This window comes from Cydia pomonella, chromosome 17 (assembly GCF_033807575.1).
Source record: "Cydia pomonella isolate Wapato2018A chromosome 17, ilCydPomo1, whole genome shotgun sequence".
NCBI lineage: Eukaryota > Metazoa > Arthropoda > Insecta > Lepidoptera > Tortricidae > Cydia > Cydia pomonella.
The window spans coordinates 8,873,736-8,896,521 of NC_084719.1; the positions used below are offsets into that span (position 1 = coordinate 8,873,736).

A 22,786-nucleotide genomic window follows, 5' to 3' on the forward strand; every position below is an offset into this window, starting at 1 on the left:
GCTATAATATTCGTGCATTTATTTAATCGCGACGCTCCGCTCAAAGCAATGGCCGTAGAAACGGTGGCAGCTTGCATTTTTAGTATAGCGGTTCTTTGACCCGTGACAAAAAACCGACAAATTAGGGAGCGGGGCATGACGAGGAGCATGACCTGCGGCATGACATGTAACATTCCCACTTAGTCTCTGCCTACTTTCCATGCCACTCGACGAGTGTGTCGCAGGGGTAATACTTTTCACTGTATCTGTCATCCAAATACATTTTCACTATTCGATTGGCATTTCTCGATATTCGATCATCAAATTGGCTGCTACCCCTGAGGTACTAAATAAGTGACAATTTTTCATCATGATACATTTTCACTTTTGGGGTTGGCTTTTGCTGATATTTTATTATCGTTTTGTCTTGCGCCCTTGGCCGCGTAGTCAACATGCCAATCGTTAACGCTCCACGCTCTCTATATCACTCTTCCAAATTAGTGCGACAGTGACAGTTGCGTTTGAAGTCTTAGGGGCAGTATCCCGTGTACAAACCTGCCTTTATGTCTATGAAAACCTATTAAATAATGTACCACATTATAAATAGGTAGGTATCGATGTCTATACGGATCCGTTGTTAGACCTTACGTATTGTTCAACTGTGAAAGCGAGAGACGATGCGTACCACAGGGCAAAGAAACTACTTCGTTAAGGCTTAAAGAGGAACGAAGCTTGAAAAAAAGTACTTTTTTCATTTATTTGAGTGGTAAATGTGATTTGCGGCTTCTCTGGATCCAAATCACTCTGTCTCTAAAAACGCCACGCGTCGGTATTTAATTTTAATGCGACATTTTCCTAACAACGTCCTTGGCGCGAGATCCCTTGCGGCTAAACTCGTTATTCGTCGACATACACACGCATCCTGGTTGGAAATGATTATGTTGTAATTATAATTATATTCATGGCCTCGCCTAATGCAATAAGGGCCCCGAACAAAAGCGCAATCACAAAGGACGAGCTAAATAATGGCGAAAATTTTTGGCATAATTTTAATTAAAGGCTAATTTGTGACATTCGCGAGCGGGAAAATTGACCTTTCACAATTTTTACATCAAAGGCACATAATTAGATGGCAACAATCTTTCAATCGACAAAGTTGGGATTCAGGTACGATCCTTAATTTGTAGAAAAGTAGGGCTTTTTACGGTAAATTCGTTTTCAAACGATTCAGGATTGAACATACCTAAATTAAAACGCTGAGAGCCCAATGGAACCTGTGTTACTTGAATAACAGACACGACATAATGCTGTATTTTTTAATTTTGCCGTTATAATAAATGTTATTCTAGTAGTCATGAATATTTGTACAGTCACAATCATATTTGTTTTTTTTTTTATATTTTTCATGTGAATGGAAACTCCGAAAACCGAATCCCATCGGAAGTGAAAAATGTCAAACTTTTAAATTGAGTATTTGTAAATAATAATGTGTAAAATATTTTCACAGCGGAGCGCGCAGAAATATCTGAACCAAACGTATTAGTAGTGCTATAAAAAGTACCAGATATGTTAGGGTGTTATTATGTGCGAGACAACACGGTTGCAAGTGAAGTGACAATACCAACGAATAAGTATTACACAAATATGAAGACAGAAAATATTATCCATGTAAGACATAAACCTACATACAGAACATTTTCTGCTTTCAATATCATTTTATGGGAATTTATGGACACGTGACGGCTGCCATGCGCCTTATAAAAATCTTTATGACACATAAAACTGTTTTATTTACAAAATATTTACAACGGCACTTAACCAATACATAAAGAATTTTATTACACTTAATACAGATTCATGAACAATCATTCCGTTTGTAAACATTAATTACGTATTTGAAAACAATTTCATTAACACTGATCTAGATTTATGTTATGAGAAACAACTCAAAAAAGTAATTTATTTTATTTACAAGTTATATTTATCATACATTCCTTACAATTTGAGTGTTTAAGGAAGAAGCGTAGGGAAATTTCAGACTAATTCAGAATAATGTAGAATCATTTATTCTCCTTCGGCCATTGTTTGAATCTTACAGTGTTTAGATACTTCGTAGATAATTAAATGAGATTTATGAAAACTTTTTCCTTTGAGCAAATAAATTGTAAAAGTTATGAATCAACCATGACGAAATATAATATGACAGTGAGGTGAGGAATTATTCCATCTTAAATAAATCCAAATGATTTTTTTGTGATTTTATTCCATTACATTTCTGAATATTTTTATTGTACTCGTTTAATCAATTATACAATATTATCTATGAAGATACTGAGTGACAGACTATGTCAAGAAATAAAATAAGAGAAAGAATTCCTGGACAGCTTTTATATAACTCCAATACAAATGAAAACACCTGTATGCGAGTTAAATGAAGCGAAATCAATTGATTTGATACAATAATGTGACTGATAAACACATCATTTTATTCATTCTTTTTACGTCGCCAAATAAAACCGATAACAGCGCACGTCGTTGAAAATAATGCTGATTCCGTGGTAATTTTCAGCTGTACAATATAACTCCTAGCAGACACCAGAATGTTTTTGTAATTTATGATTTAGGAGCATACTTAGGTCTAAAATGTAGTCATTATTCTAAGGATGGGTAAACAAAAACAATACATTTTCACTCATGCCTACTAACATTGGTATTGGTAACATAATATTGTAAACAGGTATGGGTTCTCATAAATTACAATTAGAAAAGAAAGCCATTTTGCTTCTTTGCAATCGAAAATAAATCTAAGTTCACTAGACTTGAGACGACCTTGCGCATTAGGGTATAGGAGCAAGTAACATACCTAGTTATCCATTTTTGTGTCTTCATAATTACGAAATATAACCTACGAATTTAACCACTTTTCTCTTATTAGATTTTATGAAGGATTCCGCTGTACATAGTAACAATACTATAAGTAATCTACTGAAACCTACTTGATACTTACAGTAATTCGTTTCTTTAATATCAGTTTCTCGTAATTCCTAGGATTTTAAAAAGCAGAACGGTTTTAGATAGCTGGTCATCTTACAACGCATTTTCTAGGGAAATTGTATACGAAAACTACTTTTAAGAATATGAGAAATGTTTTTAAGTTATCACGTAGTGCTTTGACGTCAAAGATGTTTGTGTTAAATGCGAATAATAGGAGAAAGATGGGATAGTGTGGCAGAAGTTTTGAGGCGTGACTTTGCATGGCCGCTGGACGCTCGCCGCTCACCACGTGGACCACCACTGAAGCTGAATCTGTTGGCAAAAAACTCGATTTAAAAAGAAATAATATAATGTATGTGTTTGAAGACTAGTGACTAGTGTCTTGTGGCAGGAGTAAAAAATCGTAGAAATATTCTTAGATGGATTTTTTTCTAGATATTCATAACAAAATGCGCGAAAGCAGATTGCGATTATTGGGACACGTTCAACGTTGTAGCAATGACCTTACAAAGAGTGTAACCACCGAAGGTGCTGGGGTCACAAGGGGAAGAGGCCGACCGTTGACAAACTGGGCTTCGATCATCAAAAAAGACCTACTCTACTGACGCAAGGCTTGATCCCGGATATGACAAAAGACCGCCAAAAATGTCGCAAGTGTTAAATGTGCCGATACTGCCGACCCCAAGTAAATGGGATAAGGCAACGATAATGATGATAATTCCGTCATAACCAGTATGTCAAAAGTAAGGAGATAAAATCTTAATTATCAACTATCACTATTTTTCAATAACACTAAAGCTAACTATAATGCATTGCGTAGGTTTGGTAAGGCCTACGTGATATTTGAGCGTTACCGGATTCATTATTTTTTGAATGCGCTCGACACCAATTTTAGTTTAACTAATGAAAATCCAAATTCAAAGCCTTTAGCAATTCCTAGCCTTAATTGAGCTTACCTATAGGACTAGATCGATCTGTGTTAAATTGTCCTATAATATTTTTTTAAATACAAAGTTGTTTAAAAATACTGTAAGATGTCTGGCCAACCAACCAGTCATAGTATTAATTGAGTTAATATTTAAAAAGACCGAACACAGGCCGATTTTCATTTATTCTATTTGACTTTCTATCAACTATCAAGTGAAGTTTATGCCGACGTGTGTCTTTTCATTAGTCATTATAACAGAATTTACAAAAAGTAAAAGGAATCTTTTATTAAGATCCGAACTAAACATTATTTAAATACGATTAAGGTCAAAGGTGGCTGCGGGATAAGCATGACTGGCCTTCCATTTGGGGCTCGTTTACACGGACGAGTTCATACATTTGACACTAAACGCAAGGAGCAACTAGCTAATGTATACAGTATATACTCTAATCATCAATGTCAGACCCCATTGTGAAGGGCAGTCTAACTTACCCGTTTCGATATTTCAAAAAATCCGTTTAGTAACAAATCGAACTGCTAATACCAAAATTGTCTAGATATATTTAATTACCAAAATGGCGGTTTTCCATTATCCTTTAATACCTAGTAAGGATGACTTACACAAAAAGGATTAATAACGCAAAAACCTCCATTATCATGAATCTTTTGAGGTCGCAGGGTCTCGTAATAATACCGATGTTTCCAGTGATCAACAAAAGAGAACTGATCAAGGAAACCCGAACTTACGGCTCAAGTAATACAATAAAATCGGTCGCGTGGAAAACCATCGGTTCCGCGGTATGTTTTGCTAGTTTCGGTAAAATAAAACGTTGCGAATTAAAATAACGATTTACTTTACAGACATGTATTTACAAGGTGATTATTAAACGAAAAGTTCAGTGACCGCAGCTACTAAATCTCGTGCCATTAACGGACGACTCACTCTATAGAAACCTAAGTGTCGGAAGCTTCAGCCCAGACTGGAACCAGTTTTAGCAGTCATCCTTAACTTTTTGATCTGAGACAATCATCATTGGCAGATTTTGGTTCAACCATTGTCAGCAGGATGATATAAATTTAGTAATTTTTTTTTTTTAATATTTATTAAAAACATAATGCCACAGACGGACTTACTTATACAAATGTTCCTAAGTATGAGCATGCTTTGTAAACCAACGTTTTGGAACTAAATCTAACTGGAACTGGAATCTAATTAAGAATACACTGAAAGAAATGTTTGCATAACTGTAACAAAATTTTGGTTACTGTTTACACAAAAATTGGGACTTGCGAACTATGTGTTATATGTTTCAAAACCGTGTTTGGCTATCAGTGTTCAGGTACTGGGTATACACTACAAAATAAGTTTGTAAATTTATGCAAAGTTTATTTTCTTATAACCGTAGTTTAGTTATTTAGTAAAGTTACAAAACCAGTTCGGCTATCTATTTTTTTCAGTGTAAATCATCAGGATTGTCTGGGAAACATCTCTATGTTATTTCCTTGTCAATAAACTACCCTAATTATACGACACAAAACACATTGAGAAACGCACTTAAAAATAGAAACTGCTCATAAACAAAAACACAAAAAATTATGATGCGACATCTTTTTAAGCTTTACATGTGTGATTTACAGAAGTATAACAAATAGTTAATTCAAACATTTAGGGACTAGGAAGGGACTCCAGCGGGGCGCGAAAAAGATAAATGGTTTTCCCACAATTATGGACAGAGATTAGTGAAGGGCTCAAAGAAAAATATCTTACAGCTGAAATAGCGACCACTCTTTTATCAACAAATGAAACACGGCCGGTGTTTTTCACGAAATATGTAAAGACAAAAAGCAGTGACAGTAATCACTCGAGGGTCACAAAAACACAACAACAACTTTTTCCGAGGCCTAAGCATTAGCGGCAAAGGGGGTAATACTAAATGCGAAAATGTTTGTAACATTAAAACTTGAATGAAATATTGCATAGCATAGAAATGGTTAAATCGTTATAAGCAGTGTTACTAATAGTTGTTGTAATTAACTGCGTTGTTGTTGCTTCCGCATTGCTGTCACGATTGAGACTAACTACTTGAACTTGTTTTTATTCCGTCACTGGTTAAACGTTACGCTTAAGCTCTTCTACGTCCGTGTGCTTGCAGCCTTAATCCACTTTTAGGGAAAACTCATTGCCACCGTTTCGTAGAATTCATATTCTTTTGTATTTTTATTAGAACACCCACGCGCGGTGGATTTGCCTTTGCTTTTATTGGCTTAATTTCACTTGACCGGCTTAAGCTTTATGTTGACAACATTTTGTGATTATTTCCTCTGAAAATAAATTTAGTATATATTTAAAATGTTACGCAGTACAGGCAGTTTCCTATAAATAGGTTTTTTTAACAAGTACACAACCCAGCCTTGGCTCGATAGTCTTTTTATAACATAACAAACACAAACCATAAACAAAATTTGCTAAAATTGTAAAGGGCCAAGTTAGACATTACTAGATCAATGTAGGAAAAACAGTAAGAATGACAAATTCGAGATCGTAAAGAAGAAAAAGCTTGTAGATGGTCTTTTCCACATTTAGTCTACTCGACTAGTTCAAAATGGTGAAATATAGAGATACTACTCCTAAAATTACGTGTGATACCTCATTGGATTTGGAATAATGTATAAGAAAATGTATTCAAAGCGTTTATTAGCACACAAACAATTTCAAAAGTTGTAGACAAAAAAAGGGCGGAAAAAATAAGACATTTCCTTTTTCGCCATATCTCAAAAAGTATTAATTTATAAAATATTAATATAATATTAAAGAGAAGGAAATTTACAATCAAAAAGGCTTAACTTGCAGAGTATTTTTGGGATATGTGCGCGGCGTGAAAAAGTATTTAATATACAGTTAAAAATTTTGAAAAAATATGGTGTATTTTATGGTGTATATAACACATGTTAAAAAATGAAAATCTGTTAGAAATTTATCTTAAAGTTATTTTTTTAACAAGTTAGGCAATTATCAAGTAGCACATTTTTCTCTGACTTTTTAAATCTAAACAAAATGTAAAATATTATTATTTTTACATACATACTAAACAAGATCACGTTATAAAAGTTTTAATAAAATTAATAAGTAATATGTTAAAGTTTTTAGAATAATGGTGAAAACTAACAAAAAATTAAAAATCAAGGTAAAATTGTAAAATATAAAACTATGAATTATGTATAAGCATTCTATTAATTATTTCAAAACTGTTATAACATGATCTTGTTAAGCGTGTACATAAGAAGGACTCAACGAAGCAAAAATACCTTAAGATAATTATTTATACACTTTTTTTTTTTTAGGTACAACGAAGAAGGTAGTCCGAGAAAATTTTGTTAATACACAATTTCCTTACTTGTTGAAAAAAAATCTATTTTTCTAATGGTAATAGATTCTCTAAAGTGTACGCCATAGTTTATTTAATTTTTTACACAATTAATACAATATTCAATATAAAATATTCAATGTGACATGTACCTACTTGCTTTTGAAGCCGCGCACCCATACCTAAAATCACGCGTGGATTCCTATTGTCAGCGTTGAATAAAAAATACTAATATATAAATAATGGAGATACGGTTCTGCAAGTAAGACTTTTCTAGTAATATTTTCCTCTTTAATAATATTAAGTTTGACTTCTTGAATATTAATAATTTTTGAGATATTGGGGAAATAATATCTACTTTTTTCCCCTTTTTCCGGGTTCCGTACCTCGAAAGGAAAAAACGGAACCCTTATAGGATCACTTTGTTGTCCGTCCGCCCGTCCGTCTGTCTGTCTGTCAAGACCCTTTTTCTCAGGAACGCGTGGAGGTATCAAGCTGAAATTTATATCAAATACTCAAGTCTACTGTCCTATGGAGCTGTGAAAAAATCAAACTTCTAAGCCAACGAAATCAAAACATACAGCCGTTTATGCCGCAAATTTCCGCAAATTTTCGACACTCACAAGGTAATCAAAACCTACAGGGTACTTTCCGTGAACTCAGAATCTTGAAATTTGGTACGAAGCAACGTCTTATAGCACAGATAAAGGATAAATTGCGAAAACCGTAAATTTTTAGTTACATCATATAATACAGGTACATACAGGTTTGTACGGAACCCTCGGCGCGTGAGTCCGACTCGTACTTGGCCGGTTTTTTATTTATTAACACATTTTTCTAGACATCATTACGAATCTAATAAGGTGTCACACGTATTTTTAGGAGTAGTATCTCTATTCTTCACCGTTTTCAGTTTGTCGAGTAGACTAATTGATGTTTCTTCAATTCTACTCGTTACGTAACTTGGAACATTTCGGACACTGTAAGATGTAAATTATATAGGTATATTATTATGACAATTATGAGCAGTATCTGAACCATTTATAATAACTAATTGCAAAAGCCAATTATTATTCGTTATTTTGATATTCTTTTATAATACTTACATAAGTATTACTACTGCTCATAATGGAAATAGGTATAGGTATACCTACTTATACCTATTTCCTTAGAAACACCATGTGTTCTATTTAAAAAGATGATACACCATCCCATTCCTCCTCAAATATAACATTCAATTTCCGTAATCGTAGGGTGGCATTACGTCGTTACCATGTCGTCCGATAAGTTAAGTAATTAAGCAGCTTTCTCTGTCCCTCCGTGAATAGGTGACCTTTCCCATTTTTACTTTATTACCACTATTTGGCGTTTCAGATGTTTTTATAACCCCGTCCAAATCATATGACGCACGCCTACGGCAGAAATGACTCGGCTTTTCTGAAAGGTACAGGCGTCCATTCTTTATAAGAACTATTTATGAGGTCGCGGTCTACTTTAATAATATTTGGATTGTATTACGTGGAGGCCTGATATCAATTTTATTTCTTAGTAAAATTGATTTGATTTGTAGTCGTAAACTAGATTATACTTTCTAGGCTAACATTAATTGTTTTGTGTACCTACAGATAAAACATACCTATATATCTTCAATAGGGTTTGGTTTTTATTCTTGTTTAAATATCCTACAGTTATTACTGTGCTATGGTAATAAATGCAAAGCTGGAAACCCAGAAGGGAGATTAACGCAAAAAGTTAACGCTCCGCATTCAAATTGTTACAGAAAAAAGCTGACTCGCAGTACCCGGAAATCTCGAAATCCGGTACAAATTACGACCAAGTGCAGGCCGTATGTTCCCATTTTCTCGCCAAGCTTGGGCGAATCAAGCCCTCAGGACAACCAGTATATACTAAAAAAAGAAATTGTTCAGCGACGAGGTTATTACTTTGCGATAGCAGAGAATACAACTTTTCTATTCCGCCACTTCACCCAAAATTTTAGGAAAGTTTTGGTCCTAATGGAAAATTATCGGCTGGTTGGCCTTGATATACCAATCGCAATAATCAAGGCTCGGAAAAACGCCCTTAATTTTGAAAACATAGGCCTGTTCCCTACAGAAGAGACTTCCTTATACCAATGTCAATGATCAAATATGCCCCAATGACATAATTAAACTGTGAAGGATCGTTTTCGACTCATAAATGTTGTCCTAAATAATGGTTAGAGATTTACCCGGTAAATACCCGATATACCGCGGGTAAATAGGGAGGTATTTTAGTTTTTCTTCTCAATGTGATGAGTTAAGTGGTGTGTGAGCTTAAATAAGTTTTTTTTTAATGTTAAGTATAATGTATATTCAAATCAATAACGAAAAGTTGGCTATGTGAAATTCGATTTTTACGTGTCAATCCAATTATGAAAATCGTGTAAAATCATTCTCTAACCTCCGGAGATTTTTTTATTACATTAGAAAGATGAAAATAAGACTGCTAAGTCAATGAAAGAAAAAACATTGTGTAGTAGGATTTACGACGTGGGAAGCTCATAAGTCAAATATAGTTAGTTTATGAGAAAAATGTACCTATATAACTTTTTTGTAGGAAATTTTGTCTTCTTTAGTTTCATCATACACTTTTCGATATTACTGACAGATTTCTAGAAACATGACAAAAAATACCTATCAACCCCTCTCCCTAACCACACCCCCACTGATCGAAATTGGAATGTTTATTATCAACGTATTAGTACTATATATTTCCTAAAATTTTAATTATTTATGAAAATTATATGATAAATACCTTAATTACAACTGCAGGTTTCATCAAACCGTTTCATTCTTATTTAGAACACATAATCATTACTACCAACAATTCGGTATATATCTCCACTATAACAACACAGTCGCTCACTCACACGCGTTCGAACATGCATATTTATACGAGTATCTACTTATAGGTTAATTATAAGAAGCAATAACTCTCTGTAAGCTATGCCTTTTAGAACCATCAAAATTGTAAACAACTTAGTGAGTACCTAACTAATTTAATTTAAATCTTATACCGGGTGTTTCCTGTAACAGGAGCAATAAATTAAACTGTAGGCTGTACTCCTCAAACTCACCAACATTTGTTCAGCAACTTTTAAAAATAACTTGTGTTTTGATTTTTATTACACTTTAAAGTTTATTCTAAGACGCAATGTATTGCGAATTTTGTTATGTTTAAAGCGTGACAAGCAACGTCAAACACACTGATGTCAGCGTACATTGAAAATAATATTTAATTTGTATGAAAAAGATAAAATCTAAAGATTTCGCAATTTTTAAAAGTTGTTAATCAAAAGTTATGTCGTTTGAGGTGTACAATATATGGTTTAATTATTTGCTCGTGTTACAGGAAACACCCGGTAGAACTTAATAGAATATTATTTTTATGGCCTGTATATGTAATGTACACACCAAAATTGTAAGCTACTATTGCGGGAGAGCGGTGCTTCTTAATACAAGTATATTCATTACTTAAAAAAAGGCATCGGCACAGATGTAAAAAGTTTACTTATAAGTTACGAAATAAATTTTTTTTTTTTTTTCATTTGGGTATTTGCCATGTATTTACCCGAGTGGGTAAACTGGGTAAATACCCGTGACCTCTCCCAACTCTAAGCCAGTGTAACAGCCTGCGGCAGCTATAGGTCAGAGCGAGACACAGCGATCCGACCTTTTTTAGGTGGGAACCTATGGCCGCCGCTCGCCGCTGCCGCCCCTGCGAAGTCGTGGACGGACCGTAAACGGTGAGGTATATTCACATAGTATTTTTGTATATAGACAGAGATGATCTATCAGCTTTCAACAACTACCTGAATAGACCTCCTTGTTCATTTCTGAAGTAAAGGAAAAATTATAAAATTTAAACTCACATTTTTGTCTACTGTTTCATTTTGAAAGTTGTAGTACCTTTCTTTGGCAAAATCAAGAATTAATTCAATTCACTATGACCTCAAGAAACAAAACAACAATCGGTAATTTAAGAACGTTTTATACTGGAAAACCTAAAATATTCGCATCACTGGAGCTAAACAATTGAAATAATACTCAAGAAAGTTGATGAAAATCTTTTATAATTCCTGGGTTAATTTTACGATTATTACGATAATTTAATTCCGCCTGGATAAAGATTCCGTTTCATCTTTATTAACTGCTATTACAACAGTCTAGCTACGTTTGAAGTATTTAACAATTATTAATAATGATTTTAAGTACAAGGGAGGAAAGGAAATGTTTTACTTAGGCAATTGAATTATTGTTAACGTTGAAACGATTTTTTAATTTGAGCAAAAGGTCTCTGAACTCTCCAATATCTATAAAGGGTTTCTTAAGCTTTTCAATAGGAACTAATATCGAACATAATTAATTAAAACTTCAATTCCAACGAAATTTTTAGTTTACAAATATTTAAAAGCTTACGATATTATAAAACTGATAGGCTTTCACAGAATAGCTAATAGCAAAATGGCTGGAGTTAAAATAAAATTTAATTTAAAATGTTGAAGTGATAGGTATTCAAACTCTTATAAAAACTAATTAATTCTAGAACTAGCTCTTAATGTAAATTTTCCAGTACTCGAGCAAGAGATGGGTGATTTAGGGAAAGATGGGAGGAGGTGCCTGGGATCGTGATCACTGGAAACAGTTTTTTTTTACCCCTTGTTCTGATATTGATAATCGAGCAAGCAATACATTCAAAAATATTACCACGACCGTAGGTAGTAAACGGTTCTAAAAGTGGAATCATGACAGTTGTGAGGATTTCAAGCCACATTTTGACTGATAAACCCTTATACATAATATATAAATAAGTACTCAATATAAATTGTATTAAAGTAAACCAAAGTACTTAGATATAAATTTTGTCACATTATATTAAACCTGAAATATTGTTTTTTTTTTCATACTTATTGTAGGTATACTGTACTGTACACTTTTTTCTCTGTTATAATAGATTTTATTTCTGCTGCCACTATTGTGTAAGCTTTAGCGGAGGAATCGCTGACTCCCGAATCACAGGCTCTGACCTAGTTCGGGAGACAAAAGCTGGACCCTGGTGAAACCATTACAAATCTAATTATAAGCTTTTCTGTATCTAGTATAACATAATATCGACACTCTATACTGTGTTAGGTTTTTTAAAATGAATAAAGATTTTTTTTTTTTTTTAATTTTCTACTGTCAAATAGGTAATTAATGTCTCACAGCCAAGCGGATACCACTCTTGCACACAACGGTAACTTTGGCAGCACAAAAGGTATTCGAAAATTCTTAAATATTACAGAACTCGAAGTGAAACGTTCCACTGGTTTGTGAAAGAATTGGATTTGCCCGCATACACTCAACTTACAACTTTACAGCTCAGTCGACCTCATTTAAAACAAGTTATAGTCGCCGGTGTCCTTGAGCTTTAAAAAATGGCTCAACACGTTACTCAAGCCTCGTATACTAAAATTGGTTTTAAAAGCACCGCAGACGGTGACCTTTTTCAGCGATACAATCATCTATTTCAACCTACGACCAACTGCGATTTGATACATTTGTATTGCCATATTGCATCGCCCTGCTCACTGAAATTTTAAATGTACGAGTAAAGTAAGTTACATATTGAAAAATACATTTATCTGTCTACTTGATTTTTTGGTGATTTATTCTAGGTCTACAATTAGTTACTTGATGATTAGTTATTTAGATGATTTGATTAAGTTGTTATGTTGATTATTTTGGTTGATTGATTCATTGTTGGTTGGTTGGTCACACTAGTAAATGCATAGCTCAGTCTGTCTATTGATACGTCCGTTGGTCTGTTTAATGTAGCGTTTCGGTTTGTTTCTCTGCGAACGGTTGTTATCTTGACTAGCCTCCCAGGTGCTGGTGCGCGTTCGATGTTCCGTCTCCAGGATGATGCCCTTGATGAAAGTATGTTTCGTCTTTTTATTTATTTACATATATATATATATAGTATACGTGTGTATTATATTTGTATGTAAATGTTATTATATGTATTTTTGTTTGATTTGTTTTGCTATTGTAATTGTAGCACCGCTCACAATCTCTCTGCTTAGCCTTACGGTTGACTGGTAGAGAATGCCTCGTGGCATTAAGTCCGCCTTTTGTACTATAAGATTGTTTTTCTTTTGTGCAATAAATATATAAATAAAGTCACTAGAACGGTTGCTAGGTATGTAATCATGAAAGTGCCACTAACCATAGCTGCTAGGAGCGCAAGTGTAGTTCCCAAAGTCTCTAGGCGCGGCGCGCGCGATCAGCAGCCTTCTGATGCACATACGTTGTTCTATGTCCACGCTGATGCCCTTGAAGAAAGTCGCTAGGTAGCCATGAAAGTGCTAACCAGAGCTGCTTGAGCACAAGTGTAGTTCCCAGACTCCCTAGGAACGGCGCGCGCGTTCCGCAGCCTGCTGGCGGCTGTTCGTTGTTCCATCTCCACGCTGATACCCTTTGTGAAGGTTGCTAGAAAGTTTGCTAGTTAGGCATGAAAGTACTAACCAGAGCTGCTCGGAGCACATGTGTAGTTCCCGGAATCTCTGGGCGCGGCGCGCGCAATCAGCAGCCTGCTGGTGCGAGTCCGTTGTTCCGTCTCCACGCTGATGCCGCCGCGCTGCGCGTAATTCACCACGTGTGGGCCGCGGTACCAATAGATGAAGCTGGAAGAAAAGCAGTAAATAAGTAGACTGAATTATGAAGCTGACTGTTTAAAGTTTATATGAGAATTGATATATTCAAAAGCGCTCTTTTAAAAAACCAAAATATTGCTTTGCTAATTTGCGAAAATATTATAACGTGCTGGTTAATAAGTGAAAAATACCACCAAAAGTACAAAACTTGACACGAGTTTCGTCTCTCTCTGAGGCTTCATTAGGAGATGCTAGAGACGTACTGAGAACGGAATGAGCTGACGTAACTGGTCAGCCAGGATATGTCAAACTTAATATAAAATTCTCCATAAAAATCCTTTTTGACATTTCCTGCAGTAATACAGTCGGCAACATGACTGTCTCAGTATTGCAACGCGTCATTACTGCTGCAAATGCCAAAATCAACGTTGCTGCCCGAAAGTCTGACAGCAGTAATGATGGTGTAGTCTGAATCTAAAACTAAAAAAATGCCTTTCGCATATACCTATAAATACTTAGGGCCGGTTGCACCATAATGTCTGTCACCGTTAAAGAATTCGCTAAATTTTATTGTATGAGAAGTTTCATTGTAAAACCGATACGGCTCGCTGGGTGATCAGTCTGTCAGGTGGGGAATGAGCAACTGGCACTTATTAAGCTTGGAATAAATTTAAAAGTGGAAAAATTACTGTCTTGGGTGAGACTTGAACTCACACTCACTTGATCCAGAGGCCGTGAGTTTAAGTCTCACCCAAGACGGTAATTTTTCCACTTTTAAATTTATTCTAAGCTTAATAGCATCGTTCGCAGACGTTTCTGCTTGTTAAAAAATAATTTGGCACTTATAAACCCCAAAAAACATAATTATGTTGAAAGCCACTTGCAACATCCCACTCAGCCGGGGTTGGTCAACCCCGGGTTAAACCGTTGACCCAGTGGCAAATTGTATTGGTAACCATGGTAACTCTATGCTTAACCGGTTAACTCCTGCAAGTGGTGCTTAAGAATAATAAGAATAGATCCTAAAATTATTACCAGTCATCCTCAATTTTTACTTAATTAAAATGAAAGACAACCAAGTTCTTAATAAGCTTATTACTTATAACTTCAAACATAGACTCAAACTCTAATTTAAATTTGAAGTAGACTTTACGAAATTAATTACATTTTCGAAGCTATTTTGAGACTTGTTAGATGAATGTGGAGTCATAATTAATCTATATTACACGTAAGTAATAACTCAATTTATATAGATGCCTAGATGGTACTAAATTAGTTTTGGCAGGAAAGCCAGATGTACAGTTTTCGAAGTTAGGCGGCGTCGGTAGTGTGGGTTAGTTTTGGATGTTATGAAGGATCGTTGCAACTTTCAATTTCGGCCGTGCTTAATATTACTAAGTACTACGAATTATAACTAATAATGTTAATTGTGATAAAGGTCCGCTTTATCACATGTGAACCATGACATACCTACACATGACATACAGTAGCGGCAAAAATCTATCATATGTTTTTGATACATTTGCATATATATTATATATATATTTTTTTGTAATTGTTGAAAAACAGCTTTAGCGATTTCGATTAAATTTACAATATAGGAACGTATGAAATTCGATCAACCTAGGGTTTCTGTTTATAAAATTATTGTGCCCGAATTTTCGTGGTAGCTCGGTGGGTATTAAATTGTAACGTAATGATTCGATTTTAATTTCAAACCAGAGGCTAACGAGGGCGAAACTTCGATCCATCTAGATTATATTGTAGGTAAGATTCGCTTTTGAGTGTTTTTAAATAAGGAATTCAATATTTATAACATACTTAATAAAAAAATGGTCGCGCACTGTTGGTTTAAGAGGAATTTCCTTCCGCGGACGCTCCGGCTGTGGAATGAGCTCCCTGCCGAGGTTTTCCCGAGGGTATTCAGTATGGGGTTCTTCAAAAAAGGAGTATACAGGGTTTTAAAGGCGTCCATAGGCTACGGTGACTGCTTACCATCAGGCGGGCCGTATGGTTGTTTGCCACCGACGTGGTATTAAAAAAAATTGGTGTGTGGATGCAAGCGATTGTGTCTATAAATATAACCACATTAATATTAAACCGATTGAGATTTTTGCAGCAGTTCGTCAACATAATATATTAAACGCGTCGCGCGTGCGAAACTTCGTAATATTTTTTTTCATCCGCACGGAGTAATGGATTTAAAATTTAAACGGACAAATTGAATGTTAATAAATTATAGAGTTTTCAAATTAATTGTGATTTTATGACAGAACAGGTAAGTATCGTTGATAAAAGTCAAATTGTATGTTATGGAAATGAAACGAATATACCTACATTTTTTAACGATTCAATCGTCTGATCCTTCGCCTAAAGTTACGAGTCACGGGCCACCCCAGACTAGCGTCTTTTGAGCGGCGGCGTCTAGTCAGCGCTATGGAGTTGATTAGATGCCGACGCTCGGGTGACCCTAGTGTGGGATGGTTCTAAAATATTGTAACAACAAGTAACTAAGTTATATATGTCATCACATTAGGGGTGTCCCTCTACCAAAATTATTAATTTAATTCGAGTGAAACACTGAAACTAATAACATAATTATTGCTACCATAAAATAACTGTTAAAATCGTGAGGTCGATTCCAATGTAACAATTTGTTATGATTATGAACTGGTTTTGGTTTTATTCAGTAAATGAGTATATGACTTCGACATTTGAAATTGTAAATTGAATTTTAACGTAACTTGTACCTAGTTTTTATTAAAGTCAAAGCATTTGCCCAAAAATAGGAACCTCACCTATAATGTATAATATAAGTAATGTTCAATTTATGTAATATTTTTTGGGGCCAAAAAACAAGACAACGAAAAGAATTTTCACCCACGTGATAAATTCTAGGGCAGAACAGCTTTACGAGGGTAATTATTACTATAATAGGGTTGTTTTTCTTTTGTTTCTTAACTCCTACCATAATTAATGAGACTCCGCTCACATACAACAAGTTACAAATACCATAGTAGGTGTACCGAGCGCTCGTCTTATATATACAAACCAGTTTAAATGTGACCTTGAAAAGTATAATATTTAATTATAGGTAATCAAAGCCTAATTTATACTGTTTCCCTCAAGGCAAATAGCTTGAGGAAGGATAATAGAGTAAAGAGAAATGTTCGCAATCTCCAAAGCCCAAAGGGTCGCTCGGTCCTATTTCTCGAACCATATTCGGCTAATATTAGTAGTGTGTTGCTATGGCAGCTCATACGACTTGACAGTTCGTAGACTAATATTTCGAGAAATGGACCCCAGTGGGTGGTCATACCAAAAAGGGTAATGACACCCACGCCAAATTTTAACATTTCCCACGGTTCAGTGTGACCGCTAGCGTAAAGGGTAAAGTATCTCGTATAATGCCAATTTTAATATTATTATATCAAAACATTCCAGTTGATTAGTAGTCCCGGAGATATGGGTGTGTATCTCATCTCACTTTGTATGGTAGAGCACAGCAGATGTCATTCCAGATCTACAGCAGATCCCAAACTGGGGATGTACCTCCACCTTACAGTAAACCGTAGCCAAATAACACTAGACCCTACTTACATTGTTCCTGCCGGTGAGTAAGGTTGCCAGAGCTCAACAAGGGTGCGGGCTGTTAAGGTCGGCAACGGGCATGTAGCACCTCTGGAGTTGCAGGCTATGGAGACTGCTCACCATCAAACGGGCCGTATGATTGTTTGCCACCGACGTAGTATTTAAAATAATAACTGCTCCTCAAACGCATAACAGCCGTTGGAAAACTCATTAAACATTTACCGCAATTTATTCCTAATTCAAACTGGTGTTTCAATAGCACTTACCGTAGGTTGGAGAGGCGGAACTATCAATGTTTTAATAAAATTGGTATTCATTTCCAGAAAAATTATACCCCTATACCGGAAAACTTGATATAATATGAACACATAGTATTGTCTTTATCTCTCTACTATTTCTTGCTTCCGTATCGTGAGTTAAGTCAATACTGCTGACTAAAAGCAAACGTCATGAAAACGTGTGAATTCCGTACATGTTTCCCCGCTTTTTCTTTGGGGGACGTTAATGGAGCGAACTACCTCATCTTTTCCAATTATGGGTGGACTCAGCTCGGCAAAAAGCCATACTCCAATGGACGAGGAGAAAACACAGGTGTCGGAAAAATACAAATAGTTACTAACAGACCAATTCGTACATACACTGATATCATTGAGTTATCCGGCAGTTTCCTCGTACCTCGTACTGCTCCGTTAATTAAATAACATGATCGATGGATAAATTGTGTGAAAAAGGATATGAGGAAGAAAGGAGTGAGTGCTGAGATGAATAAAGATAGAGGAAAACATGTTGTGCCGACCCCACATAACGTGGCATAAGGGCAGGAAGAAGAAGATACATTCGATACAGTAAACAATTTAACAACTATGTACAATATTTGGCACCCAAATTTAGATCTCAGTAGTTTTGTCAGTGAACTCAACAATTAAGCATATTGAGTATTGGGTATTGGGTGGTTCTCATATTAATTGTAATGATAATACAGGTAACACAGTTAACAAATTTATTTAGTACACTGTATACCATCAAGTAACATAATTTTATTGAAATTCTGTGGAATGGGTAAGAGCCAAAAGTCTCCCAAGTCGACAAAGCATTTTTCTAGTAGCTATTCACTAATTCAGTGGCAAATAAGTATACATTATATGTTATTACAATCGCCTATAGACACTGGCCACGGGATACATTGACTATCGACGACCGATCTGGCCTGGTAGGTAGAGACCCTGCCTACGAAGCCGGTGATACCGGGTTCGAATCCCGGTAAGGGCATTAATATGTATGATTAGGTAACAGCGATAATTGTGTCTGAGTCATGGGTGTTTTCTATATATATAAGTATGTATGTACATAGTACAAGCTTTGCTTAGTTTGGGGCTAGATCGATCTGTGTAATATTCTCCCCAAATATTTATTTATTTATCTAACAACCTGTATTTTCCATTTTTGAAAAACCCATTGGTCCAATAGTCGTTGATTGGACTACAGACCATTACTTAGCCCCGGGACTTGGCTCGCGATGCACGTCGAGTTAATGCCTAGCCGGCACGTACGAGCAGCGGCCCCGAGAGTATCCTTCGACACTGCGTGAATAGTCCTTGTGACTGATATCTCGTAGAAGTCGTAGATTATACATTACTCGTAGTGTAGTTTAATTGACTAGAATCTATGATAGGTGGCCGTTTTGGGAAAATGGACGTTTTACCACAATCTATACAGAAATCATTGTGTATATTAAAACTATTTTTAAATTAATAGTCATGATTACCTAAAAGTATTGATATATTAATATTGACCCAAGGATTGAGGACAGCTTCTTAGACCAAAAGTAGACATCTTTACTAACCTATTGTTACGTTTTTCTCTACTTCATTTATAAAAAGAAAACGATATTTTCTGTTTATGGTTAGTTTTGTGACAGAAGGTTGTTTAATTTCATATACTTTTATATACGAAAATTTGACGACACTTTTTAAGTAAAAAGTGTTCGTTACTCTGAGCAGAAATGATTAGAAATTCACCTTTTTTTGGTTTATATTTATATTTTTTTAGTACAGTTGCCATCAGTTATATCAGCGAGGCCAAGGTGCTCACAAATATCTGAATAAAGTACCTATTCATTATCAAACCAAATATCAGAAAGAGATACTTTTGAACGCGAACTAGGTATAGAGAATAATCTCTATCTGGAAAAATTCTCAAGGGTGGCAGGTACTTTTGCTGACTGTACTCACAGCACAAGCTTACTAGAATTGTCCTATAATATTTATTTATTTATAATTTGTTAGGCCAGATAGTCTCCTTCACAGATCGCCAGGACAAGGAGATTGATAGAAGGATCGAAAACGCCTGGCGGAGCTTTTGGTCTATGAAGGAACTCATGAAAGGTAAACTCCCAATTGCACTAAAGCGCAAGCTCGTCGACATGTGCATCTTACCCATCCTCACCTATGGTGCCCAAACCTGGTCATTAACTGAGGCGCAAAAATCACGGCTCAAGGTTTGTCAAAGAGCAATGGAGCGGAGTATCCTGGGTATCCGAAGATCAGACAGGGTGAGGAACACAGAGCTTCGCTCCAAAACCCGTGTCGTCGATGTTGGGATGAAGACCGCCAGGCTTAAGTGGGACTGGGCTGGACATGTCTGCCGGATGAATGATGACAGATGGGCTAAAATAGCCACTAGCTGGCATCCCCGGTATAGTCGTGGCAGAGGCAGACCGAGAAAGAGATGGCGGGACGACTTGGATGCGTTTCAGCGGGACTGGCGGGACCTTGCTCAGCACAGGGAGGATTGGAAAGCTAGAGGGGAGGCCTTTGCCCAGCAGTGGGACACACAAATAGGCTATTAAAAAAAAAATAATAATAATTTGTTTACCTCGACGGATCAGGCACAATTCGAATATGAATTCGGCGCAGGCCTAACGATGCACGTCAATTTAATATCGGGCCCGTGCAAACAGCTCTGGCCCTGTCTTCACATATTTTTTTATCATGGATCGTCACAAAACTGACTGTAACATTTTGGACACTTTTAGGTGAAAGATACTTGTTTTTGTGTTAAAATAGGTCTATTTTTTTTAATAATAAGGGAAATTACCTTGGTGGATCGGGCGCATGCCTCGCGATGCACGTGAGGTTGATATCGGATCCGGCCCGCACGAACAGCTCGGGACCCGAGAGGATCTCCGCCTTCGACACTGCAACGAAATACACCAATTTAAAAGTCCGGGAAAATTAAGATCACCTTCTAATGGATGTTCGTTTTATACTCCCGATACCCGACAGATATTTCTTTTCTTCGATATATTATGCGAAGAGTAGGTAAGTAGGTACCTAAGACCTAAATAATAGTTACCTTCTATAGTAATAAACATTTAACGATAATGAAAATATCTTGCTTTTAAAATTTTAAGTTGAGTAATAAGACTAATAAGTTAAAAAAAATATATAGCTGCAGTAAACAAGACTACATTTTTTGGGAACATCATCGGAAGGCAGACTAACGTATATACAGTATGTTTATTAACTAAAGCCATTTACTCAAACCCGTAAATGTTTAGGTCATACTGAGTAAGTCTTACTATGGGACCAACCCCGAAATCACGAAATAAAATTTGGCTATTATATATTATATAAATTTAAAAGTCTTAAGACGATTAACCTCGAGGTGTTTCTAATGGATTTTAGTTTTATCCTGCTGCACACTTTTTTTTACTAATGATAGATGGTTGCGGGTAATATAAGTGTGTTTTGTTTTAGTGAGAACAGCGGTAGTTACCAGTATTTCCACCATTCTGAACATTTTCCAAAAAACGAAACGACAGAAAAATTATATTTAACTACTAAACTTGCTCACAAAATATCACAAGAATCGGTTGAGAATTGCGACTTGTAGAGGAGAACATCCCGACATAGGAAATCAGTTTGCCCGAATCAAAACGAACACCTTCGCTAACGCTTCTAAATTCTAGATATTTTATTATTTTAAAATAACGTAGACGTTAACGTTTTTAAAAACAAATTTACCTTTTTTGCATGTTTCTCCTCAGTGCCTCATTTACTACTAATCACCTGGTTTAAGTCCTAGGCCATTAAGCTCACCTTCAACTAATGGTTTTTCGTTTCGTTTTACACTGCATCGTACTTTTTACAATTTCGCTAATGATGGCTCAAGGGTAATAAACTTATCCGACCGACAGGGTAACATTGCCAGACCATTTCCGTCGTAAGAAAAGTTAGTAATATTTTTACCTAACTTTAGCACCTTGTACCGGACAAATGGCCGCCGGTCAATATAGCTAGTATCTAGACATTAAAAGTCCATACTAACACTATATTATCCCATACATTTTATTCATGAGAAAATAAGTAAGGTCTGGCGGCTTTCGGATCTTGCTCTATTAGTAACTTACCAAGAAGCACATATTTTTTGTCCGCAATCGCCCATTGCCCGTGGGGTAAATATAGATATCAATGTTGGTCTAGGAGATAAACATGCGACAGTGCCCTAGCGGTTTTTAAGCTAATATCTAGATATCGCTCCTTAGCGATAAGACCACTTGTTGTCTGCCTCAATTTATTATTTTTTCTTCCCTTTTGCATTTTTTCACTGAGGTGAGCCAATAAAAAGTATTATATTCTATTCTATACCTGCATAGAAAGAAGAGTTATTTTTCGAAGTTATAGAGAAGAGAAGAGTTATTTTTCGAAGAATAGCACCTACGTATACCCATATTTATTATTTAAAAGAGAGCGAAGAGGCATTTTTAACACATGTATGTTATCAATGGCAATCACTGGGCATTTAAATATTTTAGTCGAGTTCTTTTTCTCAGAATAGAACCTACGTAATAAAAAATATTGTTGTTACAATAATTGCAAGCAATTTATGCAGTTGCGGGCACGTATTTTTACAAATACGTGCCATTGTTATGCCTCAGGTTTCTGTTCAGTTGTTATTTTATTGCAAATGTTGCTGGATATTGGATTTCTTTTGTGTTTTTCCGTGAACATTTTGCAGTGAAAATGCGAGTTTTATTATTTTCTAACGAATACGAAAACGATAACATAATATATGACTTCTGATATTTAAGACGATTAATATGAAAATATTGTTACGATATTTATCTTCATCCAATACGGGTAGCTCAATATTGTTTAGGTTACGATGATTTAAGTATATACCTATATTTATATGTGTGTATATGGACATTACCTACTGTATTCGATATGTCATCTAATTAGTATCAAAATT

The 22,786-nt window shown here is 35.6% G+C and overlaps 1 protein-coding gene across 1 annotated transcript in view; it reads right to left on the reverse strand.

Moving 5' to 3' along the window:
- Positions 1-1,745: 1,745 nt before the first annotated feature.
- The window catches only part of LOC133526817 (limbic system-associated membrane protein-like), a 148,747-nt gene continuing 127,706 nt past the window's right edge, over positions 1,746-22,786 (reverse strand). Inside the window, exons 5-7 of the mRNA XM_061863611.1 lie at positions 20,630-20,729; positions 13,815-13,972; positions 1,746-3,285 (exon numbers count right to left, since the gene is read on the reverse strand). Of these exons, the coding sequence (XP_061719595.1) occupies positions 3,062-3,285; positions 13,815-13,972; positions 20,630-20,729 (482 nt within the window). The 3' untranslated portion in view covers positions 1,746-3,061. The remainder of the gene's footprint in view (positions 3,286-13,814; positions 13,973-20,629; positions 20,730-22,786) is intronic.